At 48.3% G+C, this 17,979-nt stretch overlaps 3 protein-coding genes across 5 annotated transcripts; 2 read left to right on the forward strand and 1 right to left on the reverse strand.

The window, feature by feature from the left end:
- The first annotated feature begins 519 nt into the window (after positions 1 to 519).
- On the forward strand, positions 520 to 7,376 carry gle1 (GLE1 RNA export mediator). Its single transcript, XM_086205767.1, has 15 exons — positions 520 to 728; positions 1,497 to 1,739; positions 2,200 to 2,358; positions 2,489 to 2,637; positions 2,717 to 2,777; positions 3,048 to 3,305; positions 3,393 to 3,615; positions 4,073 to 4,185; positions 4,340 to 4,552; positions 4,877 to 5,067; positions 5,155 to 5,284; positions 5,407 to 5,511; positions 5,664 to 5,746; positions 5,845 to 5,908; positions 6,928 to 7,376. Exons 1-15 carry the CDS (start codon positions 630 to 632, stop codon positions 6,994 to 6,996), a joined length of 2,160 nt encoding a protein of 719 aa, XP_086061893.1. The 5' UTR covers positions 520 to 629; the 3' UTR covers positions 6,997 to 7,376.
- On the reverse strand, positions 6,201 to 16,602 carry LOC147259673 (outer dense fiber protein 2-like). 3 transcript variants are annotated; one of them, XM_086205765.1, is made up of 17 exons: positions 15,629 to 16,602; positions 15,320 to 15,436; positions 15,066 to 15,199; positions 13,981 to 14,110; positions 13,757 to 13,888; positions 13,611 to 13,685; positions 13,034 to 13,105; positions 11,781 to 11,897; positions 11,326 to 11,505; positions 10,777 to 10,886; positions 10,330 to 10,465; positions 9,988 to 10,098; positions 9,650 to 9,913; positions 8,882 to 8,982; positions 8,633 to 8,795; positions 8,067 to 8,192; positions 6,201 to 7,986 (listed from the first exon to the last, which is right to left on the reverse strand). In XM_086205765.1, exons 1-17 carry the CDS (start codon positions 15,725 to 15,727, stop codon positions 7,840 to 7,842), a joined length of 2,214 nt encoding a protein of 737 aa, XP_086061891.1. In that variant the 5' UTR covers positions 15,728 to 16,602; the 3' UTR covers positions 6,201 to 7,839. The 3 variants fall into 3 exon arrangements, 2 of the variants coding, with proteins under 2 accessions (XP_086061891.1, XP_086061892.1); XR_015116356.1 differs by lacking the exon at positions 6,201 to 7,986 and having other exon boundaries at positions 8,106 to 8,192; positions 8,502 to 8,795; XM_086205766.1 differs by lacking the exons at positions 6,201 to 7,986; positions 8,067 to 8,192 and having other exon boundaries at positions 8,639 to 8,800.
- On the forward strand, positions 16,162 to 17,889 carry LOC147259674 (protein cereblon). The gene is made up of 2 exons (XM_086205771.1): positions 16,162 to 17,013; positions 17,659 to 17,889. Exons 1-2 carry the CDS (start codon positions 16,626 to 16,628, stop codon positions 17,811 to 17,813), a joined length of 543 nt encoding a protein of 180 aa, XP_086061897.1. The 5' UTR covers positions 16,162 to 16,625; the 3' UTR covers positions 17,814 to 17,889.
- Positions 17,890 to 17,979: the final 90 nt, after the last annotated feature.

The following is a 17,979-nucleotide window of genomic DNA, read 5'->3' on the forward strand; positions in this document are numbered from 1 at the left end:
TACAGCATCTTAAAATCAAACATGACAATCGTCCTCTGACTTTACTTTGAATCAAAACAGAAAAACCGTGCCAGTTCAAAGACCCAAATAAAATGATGTCCAGGACATTGCAGATACTCACATCATACTGTACATTTTGACCTGTTGAATTAACAGTTATACCACGTCACCAGTGTTTAGAATACAGTAAAATACAGTACAATAAAATGAAACAGAATACTTCAACTTCTGTAACTATGAACGAGGTTTCTTTTCTCCCCCATGATGTACATCCAGAGGAAGTCTGACCTATTTGGTACGGCTTTCCCAAATTCTTTCAAATCCTCCTCCAGTCTAAAACAAAGAGTTTCCAAAAAGAAGTGGAGGACAAGAGAGGTTCAATTCACGTCTACCTTCTTTTAAAAAAAACGAAAAATACCTCCCGTTGTACCTCATCCGATACAGCAGGTGGCGGTATAGGCCTGGGTCTCATGCTGCTATTGCAGTTCAGCAGAGGCGCAGAAAAAGAAGAAGAAGAAGAAGAAGAAGGTTTGTAATTCCATCCGGCAGGTCACTAACGTGTCCCCAAGTGAAGTCAGAAGTTTGTTGTTGTTGGGTTTGTTTTTTTTTTGTATTTTATTTTTGTCGTCATGCCGTCCGAAAGTCTGCGATGGAAAACTTTACAGGCGTTAAAAAACTCGCCGAAGGGGAAAATAACGTTCGACCCTCACTGGTCGGAGCGGGGCGAGGTGAGCCAACCGTCACCCCGCGTAGCCGCATGTTTTTAGCCTGAAAGACCTCGACATTATTGGAAAAAATCAAAGCGATATTTCAGCCAAGATGTTTAATCTGACGTCCAGTAAGTCGTGTTATGGTCCCCTCCCAGCTCGGGGACCCCAGAACTCAAAAAACGCTGCTCGGGTAGTTTTAGCTCGAAGCTAATGGAGCCTGACTGCTAACAACAACAAAAACGTCCGTTTACAGTCTCTCAGGCACGTCGGCGTTCCCCTTGTACAGCCAAATGCTGAAATATCCACAGTTATTATGAATATTATTATTGTTTGAGCTTCTAATATAAAGGAACCCCGTGCTGGCGATCTCTGTCTGGTTGTTCTCACTTGTGTTGAGCTGCTCGTTGAAGTCAAGTCTAAAACCGTTGGTCCCGCGGGTCTCCATCGAGGTTCTTCGGTGTGTAACTTCAACACAGCTCGTTCCTTGTTGTGTAGATGTAACCGTGAACACGATCCCATCAATAACTGAGGGTGAGAGTGATGAAATTCTTTCAGTGTCAGCTTCATCAGATAGAAATAAACGTGGCTCTGTGCGTCCCTCCTCTAAGTGTGACGAGGACAGGTTCCTTCCTGACCAGTGACTTAAATCGTGTGGTTTGTTCGCATTTCCTCCAGTTTGAGCCAAACTCTGCTTCCATTCACGACCAGAGTTTCAATGCACTCCTGTGGAGTTTTGTTGAGCTCTCCAGTTTCTAACATGAATGAAATTTGTTTCTCGTTTCTCAGGATATTTTGGCAGGTTGTAAAGAGGTCTTCAGCTTGTCCTCACACTCTGGAGCCATATTGGAACGTCTCAGCACATTACCCCCACAGAGCTGCTGCTTCCTGGGCTCCAGCTCTGGAGACTCCAGCCCTGGGCTATCTGTGGATATCCCAGCATCCCTCTCCCCCGCAGGATCGCCCTGCAACATCACCACCAGCAACAACTCCCTCACCGTAACCTTGTCGGGGCAGACAGAGTGCGAGCAGGTACGCCTCCTCCTCGCACCTGGATGAAGAAACTGTTCTTCTCCTTCGTTGTCCAGACCGATGCTGGTCAGTAGGTCGTGGTCGGTCGAAGGGGCGCCATGTTGACCACAGTTCAGTTAGCATCTTGCTTTATTCACTGTTAGTTCAGTTGTTCCTTTGGTGTGAGCTCGTTAAACAGCTCAGTTGTGTTTGCCTTCATTAATTATCCAAGCTATTGATTCATTGTGAGGTAATGGAACAGACAAATATGTACAGGTGTTCATCATTGGTAAATTAACAAATTCAAATGTTGAAAAAACAAAATTTGAGCATTTCAGTCAGTAGTTTTAACACATTAAGCAAATTGAGCTTTTAAGTGTCAAATATAATTCCTTTTTATTGTTATTATTTTCATATTATTTATTTATTAGTTTCCTGTTTCTGAATCTCTGCCCTCCTGACTCACATCAACCTGCTGCAGGCTGGCAGTCATGCAACAAACAGCACAGATCCAGAGACGGATGTCGGTGATGTCATCAGTCCCTCATCGCTACCTACCATCTCTCTGCTGTCGCCCAAATCCATGGAGACGACTGGCCGCATTCTCATATTTGAGGCAGAACAGCGGCGAAAGGCCGAGGTCAGACACGGTGATGGCGTCCCACAGGGACTACTCAACGGCTGAGTTTACATTTTAAACACAAAGCAGAGATAAAAGAATAATGTTCTGGAAAAAAAGCAGCGTGAGTCACACTTGATGTAACACTCAGGTGGCGCTCAGGCTGCGACAGGAAATGCACGAGAGGCTCATGGCAAGAGCGGCGAGGACCGAATCAGAGCAGCTGAAACGCTTCGAAGAGTTCATGGAGTTGAAGCAGCGGCAGGAGTATCAGAGCATGAAGGACATGATGAACCGAGAGTAAGACACTTCTGACCGCGACGTCTGAAAATGCCTGTTTGGTTTCTCCTGTGACGGTTTTTCATCTTCGCCTCTGTAGAACAAAGGAGAGCATCGGACGCCAGGAGAAGCTGAAGGAGGAGCAGCGACACAGAATGAAGGTACTGGCGCACACAGGTGTGGTTCTATAAGCAAAGCAATACCAAAAGGGCACTTTGCCTTCCACAGATAAGAGTCTTGAGCCGTTAGCTGTCAGTCTCCATTAGCTTCAAGCTACGCGTGAGTAGCTGGCTCTGAATTATAGTCGCGAGAGTACAAATAAAGTTAGAAATACGAGACTAAACAGAAATGCTGTCAATAAGCACACCAGTGAAAACGAGTCTGTGACCGGGTTTGCAGCCATGTATGAATGTGCTTCCCTCACCCGTCAGATCCTGAACCTTCGGCTGAGGGAGGCGGAGCAGCAGCGCCTGCGGGAAGCAGAGATGGAGCGTCAGCGGCAAGCGGAAGGCCGGGAGAGGTTGCGTAACCTAAACTCCATTCAGGAGGAGATCCTGCAGCTCAACCAGCTGCTGGAGCCTTCCACCCAAACCCAAACGGACCTCCCCTCAGCGAGCCTGGGATCCTACAGCACCCGTGGGAACCAGCTGTGCTCGCAGGTGTCAGAGGTGGTTCGAAAGACAGCAGAGGTCAGTTGAACGAACTGAGTCTTGAACAAACTCTCTGGTGCGGCCCATCCTTCTCCAACTCTGAGTGGCTTTTTATCGTCTTTCCAGGGTGAGTTTCCTAGCGTTGAGGACATGACGGCGGCAGAGCGAGCCCTCCACGAGATGAGGGCGCTGATCCGATTGATGCAGGAGGAGGTGGCCAAAGCACTGGAGAAGAAGAACAAGGAGCAGGAGGAAGAGGAAGATCGCAGGAAGGTGGCAGAACTGCAGGCGCACCAGGAGGCTCAGAAGAAGGCGGAGCAGTCGGCCAAAGAGAAAGCCCGGAGGAAAGGTGAGAGTAATCGGAAAACAGGAAGCTGTTAAGTCTCAACAAAATTTAAACGTTGGTTCTCTCCCTCTTACATTGCAGTGCCGTTTTTAAAAGCTTCCCTCTGTTTGTCTACAGCTGTTGGCCTCTACTTAACTTTATATTGACACTCCACCTGAGCGAGTCTCTCAAACCCAGTTTCTGGCTATAAACCGCCTCTAGCTGAGGTCTGGGCTGTTATCAAGTACATAAGCACTCGTTAAGTTCGAAGTTCCATCATAACATAATTTGCCAAAAAGCCTCCAGCAGCACTTTGGAAGGAAAACAGTTCATTTCTGTCTGTTGTCCATCCTAAAGTCAACACACTGCACCGTATCCAACCAAAGCGACTGGACAGGTTTTATAAAGAACTTCATTACCCAGAATGATCAGTGGGTTCCTGGCAGCAGGGGAATGTTTGACAGCAATTGTCCTTCACCAGGCCTGCAGAACAGCGCTGAAGAAAGCACACTGAAGTGGTACAAGGACCTGCAGGAGCTGGTGGTTCAGAGCGCAGAGTCCTTCCAGCAACTCAGCTCCCCGCAGGATGCCCAGGTGTGTCTGAGCTTCAGTCTCGGTGTCCATACTGGTACAGCTGCTGCAGCCAGTATGGAGGCCTGTGTTTCTGGGGCTCAGTGACTGGTAGGCAGTATCGATGGTTAATTCTTACTACATCCGTGTTACTGGAACCGGCTTCATTTCCCCTCAGACCAAGAAGCTGAAGTTGGAGCTTCAGAAAGCAGCCACCATCCCTGTCAGTCAAATCTCCAGCAACTCTGGATCTCAGCTCCGAGAAATCTTCGACAAGATGGACAAGCTGCTGTCGGGACGGGCAGTCGTGTCCGGGGGGAGGTCTGTCTCCATCTCCCAGCATCCACAGAGCCTGGAATTTGTCTGCTACAAACTGGCTGAGAAGTTTGTGGTGAGTACCGACCACGATGGAACAGGGTTGGAGGATGAGAGGGCGCTTCCCTAAGGGAGGGGTCATGTGACTAATGTGCACTCTGGCTGCCACACCAGCAAGCCTTCATTTTTGGTGTTGCTGTTAGTGAGCATGTTTGGTACCTGGTCGACCAGGGTGGGAGGCGACAGCTAGGTGCTACTAAACCCTACATTCTGGTCCTTTTGAAACCCACTGGTCTGGAGAGGTAACCAGCCGGTGCGATAGACGGGATTGTTGCCATGATGGTGTCCTCAAACCTCGTTGGACAGACCTGTGCGTTTACGTGACTTCTTGTCTTCTTAGAAACAAGGGGAGGAGGAGGTGGCGTCCCACCATGAGGCAGCCTTCCCCATTGCTGTGGTGGCCTCTGGGATCTGGGAGCGTCACCCTCGCGTGGGAGAACTCTTCCTCACCCACCTGCACAAGAAGTGTCCGTATGCTGTCCCACATTACCCCCCAATGAAGGACGGAACACCCGTGGACGAATATCAGAGGTCCTTGCTCAGTCACTGTGTTGGCTAAATGTCAACAGTCAAGAGAAATGGAGTTTTAGAAATTTAAAAAAAAAATGTAATTTCCAGAATTCTTGGTTACCGTGTGGACGACTCCGGGGTAGAAGGTCAGGACAGCTTCCTGAAGAGGATGTCGGGGATGATCCGCCTCTACGCTGCTGTGATCCAGCTGAGGTGGCCCTACGGCCCCAAGGATGGGGTGCGAACTGCAAGGCTCAAACCAAATAATTAGCAGAGCTGGAGGCTGGGCAGCGACATGCCACCCTCCAGTGTCAGGATGAGCAACTGTGACGACTGTTGTCGTGCGTCTTTGTGTTCCAGGCGCACCCTCACGGTCTGACCCACGGCTGGCGGTGGCTGGCTCAGATGCTCAACATGGAGCCTCTAGCTGACGTCACATCAACGCTGCTGTTTGACTTTCTGGAGGCAAGTTTGACCTTCTCTTCTTAATGGCCTCAAAAGTTCAGACTCAAGTAACTCGGTAACAGCAGCCTGGGGTGACAGACGGAATATTCCTGCGATCATTGCAGTCAGTGAACGCAGCCCTGAGTGTCAGTTGATGGTTGTGTTTCCTTCAGGTCTGTGGACACACGTTGATGCAGCAGTACCAGGGTCAGTTCTGGAAACTGGTTCTGCTGTTGAAGGAGGAATACCTGCCCAGGTACGCACCCACTAGACCTAGAACTTCTCAGTTGTTGGGTGGAGGTTGATGGACCGACGTGTCTCTGGTGGACTGACGTGTCTCTCTGGTGTCTCCAGGATTGAGGCAGTGAGCAGCGGGGGACAGATGGGCTCAGTTAGCCGCCTGAAGGCATTTCTGGAGGTAGGATGTTAGCTTTAGCATGTTAGCATTAGCAGCACACGACAAGGATTCTGAACCAAATGTCACTTAAAAGGAATTAAGGGTAAAAGCAGTTGCATAAACTAAGACATTAAACACGGAATGCTTTGTAAAATCTTACATTCTAGGGTGAAATATGCTAAAAAGCTTTTATTCAAACATTTTCAGCCGATATACTAATATTTTACCATTGATTTGACCGACAGCTGATATTTACAGACAGCGATGTTATCTGTATAAAAACATTTCTGATATTCACTGATTGAACACACTGAAAATTACACCAAGTTTTATTGTCTTGGTTTTCCAACACGTGGAGAATGTCACTAATCACATATTTACTGCAACTGATGGGGAACAAACGAGCAAAACTGGCAGGATATGAATATCAGACTGAAATATGAATGAGCCTGCTGATTCTGAGGATGTGCTGATGGAGTCGGGCATCGCTGGTATCAACCTTGTTGAAGAAGAACCTGCTTTATTCCCGATCTCACTGAGGATTTCTGTACCTGAGTGTCCCGTCACCGTGGAAATGTTGAATAAACGCACTGTCGGCCATTTTGAGTTCTTGCTACTGTATGAGAGGAACATGAGTAACTAGACTGACACAAATATTTTGATATTATATTTCACTTCATTAATTGACAAGTTAGCTAGCAACCAAAAAACAAAAATATCATTTGCGTCTGGGATGAGTCGTCCCTGAGCTTTCAGGTCATCAGTCAGTCCTGTATTAGGGCCTTCTTCTGCTTTCTCGACGTTGGGCTCTGCATCAGATATCTTCTGATCGTGTGTCATCTGCTCTCCTTTTGGTTTCTGGTGTGCAACTTTCTCATATCAAAAATCTGGCCTGGTTCTCTGTGGGTGGGGCAAAGGAACACCGATTGAATCAGTGAAGATGGCGTAGGTGTAGATAAGGATGAGGAAATGTTTCATGTCTCTGTTGATTCGATCGGTGTGATGTGAAACAGACACTTGACTTTCCCTCCATCTTGTAGAAGTCACTGCAGAGCGGCCAGATCGGTCCACCCAAGGGCACGCTGAGCGCCAGCTTCTGGAGGTCCTGATTCACCACTTGGAAGCTGCTTCACACACAGCGGATCAAGCGAGCTGCTTGTTTTATTCACACAACCAAGGATCCATTCTGTGGACTAATAGGAACATTTTACTCTTTTTTTACCGATGAATCCACTGTGTGGAGCCTCGTTAGTTTAACTGCACTTTAGTTCAGCCACGATGAATGACGCTGCTTCAAGTTCAGAACATCAAGTGACACAGCTTAAACACGTATGATGTGAAAATCAAGGAGAAGCTTGAACTTCTTTGAGACTGTGTGTAATGGTGATTTTACCGTGGAGCCTCTGGTGATTGTGACCTCCAGGAGTCAGTAAATGTGTCTGTAAACGTCTCCAATAAAACCTGCTGAGAGCTCAGCAGTGTGACGGGAGTCCAGTTCTGGTTCAGTGATTTCCTCCGGTGAGGTGACCGCGTGGGTCTGGGACTACATCAAAACCATTTAAAAAATTTAAAAGACTTTATTCACAAAACGATCAATGAAATAAATAAACATAGAATAAAATCCGGTGAGCTAACATTCCACAATTCCATGTTGAACGAGCTTTATTGGCCTCGGGGATACGCCCGATGTGGAAAAGCTGTGTGAACATTAAAAAACAGGAAAAATCCTCAACTTCTCCAGACGCCAAACTTGGTCATCAGATCGATTCTTGATCTCATCAAATGTTCCTGCTGGCAAACCGACATCTATGATCACATGACCTTGCTGGAGGTAAGGAGCTCAATAACGTGTCAACCTCCACTCAAGGCGCGTTGTGGCTCTTGCGTGTGTGAACAAGTTCTGGAGCGTCCGGAGTTTCAGTCCTCCCTGGTTGACCGGAACAACGCCTCAGTCAGCTGCTGAGTGAAGACTCCCCGAACACGTTTCCGTACGAGGTTTTGAGGAAGTGGACGTAGTTCTGCAGGCTGCGGTTGGTTGAGTCCGACTGCTCCAGGCGATCCTTCATGTTCTGCAGCTGCGCCTGGAAACGGCGCTCCATCTGACGCACAAACACAGCAGCTTTGACTTGTTGCAGCGTTGACAAGACATCTGTTAGTCTGGATGTCTGTTGTTCAGTACCTCCTCCTTGCTCCGCTGCAGTTGACTCAGCTCACTTCTGGCTTGGCTCAGCTGACTCTGCAGGTCCAAAGCTTTGGACTGGGACAGTCTCTCTTTGGCCAAAACCCTCTGCATGCTGTCATCCACCTGCCGGACAAAAGGTCAAAGGACACGCCGACCTGTAACAGTTCCGCATCATTGATATTGAGGGAAGACACCGACTTCTAGGGACAGTTTCTTCCTGTCCTTCGTCCCCACAGCCAGGGACATGACAGACCTTCTCTAGGGTGCTGAGAGCAATGCTAGTTAGCTTAGCACGATGAATAGCGCAACTCCTAATACCCACATAACTGTGGTGGATGGAAATACAGAAATTCTTGTTATGTGTTTTGTATTGTTTTGTTTTTTTCAAATTAGTTCAAATCTGCAACACAACTGGATGGACACCAGCCTCACCACGAGAACATCGGTTCAGTCGTGTTTGTTGAGTGGGAATAACAAACGTTCTCAAGTGTTTCTCAGGTTGATGTCTGCCAGGCTCATGGGGAACCCTGACCAGCCGGTGGACGGGCGTCACGGTGGCAGACCTGTTGCTGTGCGTCGTCCATAGTTTGCTGCAGCTGCCTGGACAGGACGCTGCACTGGTGGGCCTTGTCCTCCAGCTGCTGCTCCATGCTGCGGACACTTGCTTCTTTGGAGGTGAGACTCCGAGACATCTCGCTGTTTTCTGCTGTCATGTCCTCCAACTTCCTGCTCTGACGAAAACAAATCATCAGTGACGATGACGGACGATGTAGCTGGTTTATTTTGTTGGAGGCTGGAATCACCCTTGTTACCTCTCCAAGCTGTGATTCTTCTCTTTGAGAACATTGTTTTCCTCCTGCAGCAGCAGTTTCCTCCGCTGCACTGTCTCCAGCTGGGAGCCCTGCTGCTCCACCTACACACGAACACGACAACAAGGTCAGACGCGGCCGGGACCGTCCTGACGGGACGGTCTGGGAGGCCGAGCATCGGCTGGAACATGAAACCGCACTGCATGTTACAAATTCATTCTGTGTCTGCACTCAGCGTCACCTCGGAGGAGAACATCATCTTCAGCTTTTAAAAACAGACGCCCTTCACAGCGTCAGTCGTTAGTTTGGAGCCAATTAACGTTTTCTGTCAAAAACACAAGAAACAAACTCTGAAGGAGTTTTCCTCAGTGACTACAGCGCGTGTTGCTGGCAGGACAGTGCTCAGTGGTACACTGCTGCAAAACAAAACAAAAAACTTTGATTGGCAGTGAGTCAAAGTCAATTCACTGCTCCGTTGCAAAATGGAAATGTACCCGTCTGCCATTTTGGACTGACAACAGGAAGCTCAGTCCCTGACGAGACACTGCAGGCTGCATGTGTGTCCCCTCAGACGCTCGCTGAGCGGCTCCCACCGTGGCAGCACCCGCGACCAAAGCGTTGCACTGAACACTTTGGATCGATTCGTATTTCAGGCTAACTTGTCTTGATCTTGCAGATCTACAATATGAACTCTGTGAGCGTGAGTTTAAAAACTGACTTGATACCCAGTAAACCACGGGGACAGCGTCTGCAACTCTGTGATTTGGCTACCTTGTGTCGGACTGTGGCGAGGGTGGAGTTATGCTCCATGTTCCTCCTCTCGTGGGTGTCGGCCTCCTGCTGGGCGTCTCTAAGTTGCTGCTCCGTCCTCCTCAGCTTGGCTGGCAGCATCTCCAGTTCTTGGAGTCTGGCGAGCAGCTCCTTCTTCACCTGCTCCTTCTCCCTCTCCAGGCTCTGGGTCACCTCCAGAACCTCCTTCTGCTTCATCTCCAGCTTCTGGCAGAAATCGTCCGACTTCAGACGGGCCTGCTGGAGCTGCAGAGAGGCGGGTCACTACAGAACCCCCACAGGAGACGTCTGCTCGTCCAGGCGAACCTTCACTCCTTTACCTTCCTCTTGTATTTCTCCACCAGAGTTTCCTGCTTTTTGATGCATGATTTCAGCTGATGGGCTTCAGCCTGGAGACCTCGGAGCTTCTCCTCAGAGGACATCAGCTGACCCTGAATAATCCATTGTGAAACACATACAATCTTATTAATGATAAATAATGGTGATCTCAGTTACTACACGAGCTCACCAAGACAAGAAGCACTCAAATTGTGTGGCTGTCAAATGTCTCTTGACAAACTCCCCAGGTCATTGTTGGCCACAATCCTGTGCGCGCGCGCGCGTTTGTGTGTGTGTGTGTGTGTGTGTGTTCAGCTGAGGTGGACTGGTGTTCCTGGGTTTACCTGCAGTCGTTGGTTGTCCAGTGTGACGGAGGTGTTTTCAGCTCTGACGCCATGGAGCTGGTCCTGGAGCTCCTCCCTCTCCGCTCGGCTCATCTCCTCTGCTGCCTGAAGCTGAGAGCTCAACTCTGTCACCTGACTGTGACATCATCAACCGTTAGGAAAGTAGCTCCGTCTATGCGTCTGATTCTAAAATCACAATGTCTCCTCCCTCTAAAGTGTTCTTTCATTTCAAATTTTATACACATCATTATATAAAAACAGGCACAGATGCAGCTATGCTAACACTTCCTACCCACCACCATTCACTGTGCTAAGCTAACTAGCGTGGGTCTTCGGCTCCCTCAATAAGGGCCTCTATCTTCTTATCTGGGGACTTTAGACACAAAGTGTATTTCCCAATAATTGTTTCCTTAACAACAAAACAAGACCAGAAGTTCATGAGCTCACAATTTGAGAGCAGAAATTTCCTCTTCCAGTTGTCCTTTAGCAGAGGCCTCTTTGGAGTGGCGGAGACACCAGTCGCTGGATGATGTCAGAGCCTGAGCCAACAGGGACTCCTGCAAAGGAAAAAAGGAATTATTAATGGCCTTAAAAGAACTTCAGAATATTTTGGAGAGTTTTGCAGAGGCCCTCGACTTTGAGGTGAGGGCTGAACAAGGAGGGAGTGAGAGACCACCCGAACAGGGCCGACTCTGTGCCGTCCAGGCCGCAGCTGCGTGTCCTCACCGACCAGTGAAGCTGGCTGAACTCCCACTGAACTTGATTTACATAAAAGCACAAGGAGCTGTCAGCGCTGAGCAAACACATTTACATGCAGGGTCACAGATAAACGCCTGTGAGGGCTGCAGATGATCCTGAGGAAGCCAGCCTCTGAAGAGAGATGAAGAGGTGTGATGACATGTGACCCACCACGACCTTATGTGACGCCTCAAAACCTCCAAATATCCAAACACTGATCGACTGATCCTGCCTACAGCAGAGTGGCTCTGCACCGACCTTCTCCTGCAGTTTAGCTTTGAGCTGCCGGACCGACTCCTCCGCTTGCTGGACCTGCTGGGCGAGCTGGACCCGAGCCTCCTGGTCCTGGTCCTCCTCCCTCCGCTGCTTCAGAGTCTGCAGCTCCTCCTGCAGGCGTCGGAGCTCCTGGTGCTGCTGGTCGTAGCACTGCTGCAGCCTCTGCTCAGACCAGAGACCAGAGGTGTTTATGGAGCAGCGCCAGAATAACGTAAAAAGGAGGGAGGTGCTCAGTGCTGCTTTCTGCCGTCATGGAACGTGTCAGTACCTCTTAGACAGGCCTTGTGTTCTACTTTATGGAAATAGTGTGGAAATACATCTGGACGTAGAACTCGTCTCCCAGCCCAAGTGGGGAAATGCTGTGATTTGATGGATAATAAACCAGCCCCAGTTGTATAACTGGGATTGTGTCTATTGGCTGTTGTATGTTCACTCACCTGGATCTGAGCAGTCAGCTGGGATTTTTCAGCCTCTGATTTGCTCAGCTGAGAATCTAAATGTTGGCGGGTCGACGCCAGAATTCTCGAGATCTCTTCAGTTGTCTTCACGCTGTCCTGTAACGACAGAGGAGCACATACAGTGATACCTGGGCCCGTCTGATGGCCCTCTCAGTCCCAGCACCGACACATCCTTTCAGCAGCTATGTTTTCTGATGTGTGCTGACATTAAAAAAACTGTTTTACAGTTCATTAAAAGCAGAAAACCCTGACTGTCATGATTTAAAATTGGTGTAACGTAGTTTGTCCAGCAGAAGGCACTCCAGCACCTCCTCGTTTATTTTTCAATTTCAATCCATCCATCCATTCTCTATACCGCTTATCTGTAAGGGGGTGGAGCCTATCCCAACTGACATTGGGTGAGAGGCGGGGTTCACCCGGGACGGGTCACCAGTCCACCGCAGGGCCATCAGGGGCAATTAGAGGTTCAGTATCTTGCTCAAGGACACTTGGACATGGTCACCGGAGGAAGTGGGGATCGAACCAGTGACCCTTCAGTTGGTAGACGGCCACTCTACCTCTGAGCCACGCCTCCCCCTTTACTGTTCTATTTTTGCCTTTATTTAAGTGGTCTTCCTTCCATCCCTCCATGTTCTCCCTCTCCTCCTGTTCAGGGTGGTGGGGGTGGAGCCTATCCCAGCAGCCTTCCCCCTGGACAGGTCACCAGTCCATGGCAGGGCCAACACATAGAGACAGACAACCATTGGCTCTCCCAGCCACGCCTACGGTCAATTTAGAGTCTGGATTAACCTGGTCCCTCTTGATGTCTTTGGACTGTGGAGGAAGCTGGAGTACCAGAGAGAACCCAGCAGGAACAGGGAGAACATGGAGACTCACACAGAAAGACCCCGTGCTGCAGCCGGGGCTCCACCCACAACCTTCTTGCTGGGGGCCACAGGGAGGACCACTGCTCCACCGGGCCGCCCTTAAATGGTCATATTTGACAATAATATTTTTTTAATGAACTGAATTATTTGTTTAAGAAAATAACCTCCTGAATTCACATGGGTACAAAATGGGAGCACGTCAACATAGAAAGGGTCTACTTTCTACGTTCATCAGTGATTTCTTCTGCTCTCCACTTGCAGCAGCGCCCACCCAAGTTTCTATTCACCACCACCTGACCATACATGAGATATTACACTTTTCTACCAATGATTTTAAAACACCAGCAAACTAAGACTTTGTTTTACCCTTTCAAAGTCCAAATACTTGGCGAGCTTGACGGCCTCTTTCTCCGTGTTGGTGAGTTTGGCTGAGAGTCGCTGTGAGAGGAAAAACAGAACCAGTTGCGTTATCTGACAGCACAGTTGATTCAGAACCTAGTGAAGAACTCTACATGCGTGTCAAGTGGACGTGCACTTGAGTTTGAACTGACTTCATCCAATCCAAACATCCAATCATGTCAGCAGGAAGTTCCGGCGAGGACCAGAGGAAACCAGAGTTGAAGGAAACAACTTGAGTTCCCTGTAAAAAGTTTGTTTGTTCTTGACCTGAATCGAGCTTCTCGGGGCAGAACAGGTCCCAGCTCGAACAGTTGTGAAGCTAGCACTTCCCATCCACGACCATTCATTGTGCTAAGCTAACTAAGGAGGGTCTAAGCTCTCTCTACAGGACAGAGGAGCAGAGGGTCTCTGTCTTCTCGTCTGGTGGACAATGAGAAACGGTCTCAAGCAGTCAGTGGGTTTCTTTGATCTCGCCTACTTAAGAACTCGTTGGTTAAAATTTTAAAATGCATCCATTTTAAAACAGCTGGTGATTCTCACTCACAACGTTCTCTGATTCACTGTCGGCCAACCTCTTCTTTAAGGCGTCTTTCTGCTCCGACCACACCAGGCGTTCTCTCTGTTGATGCAACAAACCGCCAGTCATTGTTGTGCGCTTCAGGTTTCTTCCGCGCTGTAAACCTGCCGTACCTCGGAGGCACTCCACTCTCGGAGGAGCTCTCGAAGACTGTGGTTGGTGTGGTCAAAGATCTCCATCTTCTCTAACAGCAGGTCCTGCTGCCGTCCAAGGGGGGCGGCGTGCACCTTCAATAGCCGCTTTTCCTAAAAGATAAACCAAAGCAGCCATCATGCACCACCTGTTGGAGCAGCCGTGTTCCCACAGTCACCATCTGCTCCACAAGTGTCAGACTTGCCTTTGCAAGGCCGCCAATGGTTTCCTTCAGAGCTGTCAGTTGATTGGCTACTGCGACGCCATCAATCTCAGCCTCGACGAGCGCCCTCAGGAGCTCATCTGCCTGTCTGGTTTGAGCCCCGCCGTTTCCTCTGACAGCGAGAGGAGAACTCTCAGATTGAAATGACCAGAGACAAACCTCATACATTGCATGTGTGTGTGTGTTTGTGTGTCTGTGTAAAAGTCGGCTGCTAAAATATGAATCATTCATTTTCTCCCCCAGACTTGAGATCACGATTCTCAGATTTTCAGGTATAAAGAAGTTCCACCTGCTCCGTCCACGTTCTCCTTCTGTTACGCTGAGAACACCAACCTCACTCACCACCGGGACTTTTCTTTGTGCTTTTTTTTGTTGTTTTATTTTTGCTTGTGCTTCTCGTCTGTCTCCCATGGAGTAAGCTGGCCGGTTCTGACTGTCTATCCCCCCCCCCCCCAAACACATATGGTGTTGTGTTACCATAGTAACGGGGAGTGACAGCAGAGTGCTGTGAGTGACAGAATAGAAGAGAGACAATCATCATTTACAAATATGACCCAGAGATGTGTGAGTTGAGATGGTGTGTTTCCCCCGCGGCAGCCCCCGTTCTTGACGAGAGTGTAGACTTTCTACCAAAGTTTTACCATACAAGGACCTTTGTTTTTCTGAGAATGCGAACAGAAGAATTGCAAGATGTTGTTTGTGGTGAAAAACTGACTGTTGTGGTTTTGGGTCCATTGGCAGGAAATGCTGATAAATCTAAGAGGATTCACGGTTCCTGTACCTTAGCGGTTGCTATCATAAAGCCACTCCTTCAGAGTGTCAAGATTCTCCATGAAGCCTCATTATGGCCTCAACATGTCAATGCAGGATTAAAAACAATCCCACCTGGAGTCACAATGTAGGTGTAGCTTCTTAAACTGGGTGAAAGGTCTCCAAATCTACATTTTGGCAATTTGTTTCCAAATGAAGGCAACGAACTGAGACAAATACAAACTGTAACCTGAACTTGTTTGGAACACTTTCTATGCTGGGTTTCCTCGGCATATGAAACGTAGCTACGTTCTTACTTTGTTGAGTGACGGTTGTTTTCTTCCTCTTTGAGGAGGACGCTCAGGTTTTTGGACACTGCTGCAAGTGCTTCCTCCTGGTCGACGGAACCAGGCTGGTGACCCCCCCCACGTTCAACATGACCACTGCTTCTCTGATCAGGAGACACACAAATACTTCAGCTGGACACACAGCCTTTTACATTTGTCAGCAGAAGCATTCACTCATCAGTTGTCTGCTATTATCAGTAAAATGTAATATTATACACACACACCTGGCAGGAGTGTGAGCCCACATCTCTTCTGCAGCACAGTCTTCCTGGGGGGATCCAGGGCGCCCGGCCCTGTGGCCCCCCACTGTCCGCCTTCACCTGAGTAACTTTTGTTCTTTTCTGTAGGAAACAGGACATAAAACCCGTCTATCTTAGTCTCCCGCTCCTTTGGTAGAAGCTCGTGTTTGTCTGGAGGGAGGGATGGCGTGCTGTGGAGGCTGAATCATCGCCGTGCAGCTCAGTGCTTCAGGGCTGCTTCGTGAAACATAAACTCTATATTCAATTATAATTATAATAAAAGGCTGTCATCACCTGAGGGGTCCTGCTTGGACTCCTTCTCATATGGACATGTACGGGGGTCGTCTCCGGGACATGGACGTGAACCGGCGGCGGTGAATCGCGGGTTTTCATACTTCCGTGACGTTGGGCACCCACCAGAACGCAATTATGGACGGAGACCTCAACTGAGTAAATACACGCAACTAAAACAACTATTTTTTTTCGTGATATTTCACGTTTTAAAGACAAATCACGTCTCACATCTCGCTCGCCCGATGAGCGAACCGTTGTTCAGACTAACGAGCCCTGTGATTGGTCCGTCTGCAGCATGCCGCGCTGTGATTGGCGCAACCATGTTTGAGCTACGTTGCCAGTGGTTACCGTCGGCTGTGACGAGTGGAATTTAAAACAAAGGTGAAAACATGTCTGCGACGATTCCTGTTACACTTATAATTCTTTATATTCATTCAACCGCCTTAATTTCCAATTGTAGTAAGTAACTACAGAAAAATAAAGTAAACGAATGAATAAAAAATGTATTGTTAAATTACGCCGCTGTTCAATCAAAAGGATATTTTGTAGTCTGTAGTTGAAATATAAGTACATCAAAGCCTCTTAGTACTTTTTTTGATAAACATTAATAGTTATGTAACTTTTTTAAAGTACGCAGTTCAAAATAGGAAATGGTCTCGATGACTGCATTTCCTGTTGTCTATGCATGGCACTTCCGGTATGTTAGCTTGCCTCTTAAAGTATTACTGGTTGGAGCATGTACCGGTGGCTGATTTCTCCCCTACTTGTCTTAATCACAATAAATGGTCAATAAACGTCGACGCCCGATCCTATCCGAGCTACTCAACCCAGATTTAGGAACATCCAGTCCGACATTTGACGGCCAAGCCTTCACCGCCCGGCTAAAAACAAAGCGGCTAGCTTAGCAGCTCATGCTAGCTAGTTATCCAGTCATTCCCCCTCCACGTGCTAATGAGACGCAAACAGGGCCTTTGGGTCGCGTTTATTGCCGCTGGGGATGTTAGAAATGAAGTACATCTCCTTTGTTCTCCTGCTTCACGCTGCAGCGTACGAGCCCAGCTCAGCGTGCGGCGGAGCGGCGGGAACGGGGGGAACCAGCGCGGACACCCTGATACTGTGCAGGGCGTGCGGACACGAGCTGGCGGTGGGGACCAACATCCACTTCGTCCCCAGCCGGTTGGCGCTTTTTAGCCGCAACGACACGCTGCTCGGGGGCCGAAGGGTTAACGTGCAGCTTTTTGAGAACCCCCACGGACACCAGTTTGAGGTGATTACTTTCCGGAAAGCGGACGTTACCCTGCACTGGCCGGCAGACAAACACTTCTCCTGGTTTCCGGAGTTCTCTTGGACGTTGGCCACTTGCCCCCGGTGTAGAACTCATTTAGGTGGGTATCTTTAAACCTGCGATGGCACTGAAACACCTAATCAATTTAGCTCTTGCTGAGATAAGACCTGGAGAATGAAGTCCTGTGGGACAGTAGGGAGCGACTGTGTGTAAACGGGTTCAGGGAGACGCATTTGAAAATGTAAATACTTCTTTATTGCAAAATGCTGAGGTCTGTCCTCACTTCAGACTCAACTCTAATATGGAGTTGAGGAGAAATCAATAATGAGCCAAAGAGAAAACCACAGTCAAGGTTTGTCTTGGAGACCAGTCTGCCACGTTTGTGCCTTTGAAAGAAGTGTCATTGAATATTTTCCAGTTCCTGTTTCAAACTTAACTAGTTTTTAATCTATTTTATTGATTAACTTTGGGAGTTTGGACTTCGGTAAAATTAATTGTATAAAACCAGTCTACCAAATGATTTGAAGTCATGTGTTTTTATTGTTATACCAGCACTGAGTATCAAATGGCAATACTGGGTGTTGCATCATTACAAGCAGCAACTCAAAAGGCTTTGAAGAAGAAAAGTTAGGCAATCTGAAGCTTCCACAGTAACTTCGTTATAAACTGGCCGACATCCCACCAAAACTGCGCCCTGGTTCTGTGTTTTCAGTTTCAAATAACTGGTTTTGGTTTCTCGCTCCAGGTTGGGCCTTCCAGCCCAGCAGGTGGCCCAACACCGTCACAAAAGCCACATTTGAGGAGTCGCCACACACCTTCCTGGCTCTGATCACCCATCAGCTGTTAACAGAGGACTACGCTTCCAGCCTGCTCATGACGCCAAAATCCTTCACCAGCTGATATTTACTGTACTTTTAACTCAGGTGCCTTTGCGATCTAGAACTATTTTTAAAATAAATCTATGCACCCACATGTATACACAGTAAGTTTTATTATTGAAACAAAGCAAGTTGTACACCTCAAATTTAAAACAGTTTCTTTCCCCCCAGTGGAAAAGGAACGTGAT

Source organism: Aulostomus chinensis, chromosome 6 (assembly GCF_037954235.1).
Source record: "Aulostomus chinensis isolate RoL2024-O1b breed Wild chromosome 6, RoL_Achi_v1.0, whole genome shotgun sequence".
Lineage (NCBI taxonomy): Eukaryota > Metazoa > Chordata > Actinopteri > Syngnathiformes > Aulostomidae > Aulostomus > Aulostomus chinensis.

Excerpts from the sequence above, each read along its gene's own strand:
- gle1 (XM_086205767.1), top strand. The coding sequence starts at position 630 with ATGCCGTCCGAAAGTCTGCGATGGAAAACTTTACAGGCGTTAAAAAAC. Across the intron at positions 2,778-3,047 it reads AGCAGCGACACAGAATGAAG|ATCCTGAACCTTCGGCTGAG; the intron begins GTACTGGCGCAC and ends CTCACCCGTCAG. Across the intron at positions 4,186-4,339 it reads GCTCCCCGCAGGATGCCCAG|ACCAAGAAGCTGAAGTTGGA; the intron begins GTGTGTCTGAGC and ends ATTTCCCCTCAG.
- LOC147259673 (XM_086205765.1), bottom strand. The coding sequence starts at position 15,727 with ATGAAAACCCGCGATTCACCGCCGCCGGTTCACGTCCATGTCCCGGAG. Across the intron at positions 15,437-15,628 it reads GTCCAAGCAGGACCCCTCAG|AAAAGAACAAAAGTTACTCA; the intron begins GTGATGACAGCC and ends TGTTTCCTACAG. Across the intron at positions 13,686-13,756 it reads GAGAGTGGAGTGCCTCCGAG|AGAGAACGCCTGGTGTGGTC; the intron begins GTACGGCAGGTT and ends TTGCATCAACAG.
- LOC147259674 (XM_086205771.1), top strand. The coding sequence starts at position 16,626 with ATGTTAGAAATGAAGTACATCTCCTTTGTTCTCCTGCTTCACGCTGCA. Across the intron at positions 17,014-17,658 it reads CCGGTGTAGAACTCATTTAG|GTTGGGCCTTCCAGCCCAGC; the intron begins GTGGGTATCTTT and ends TTCTCGCTCCAG.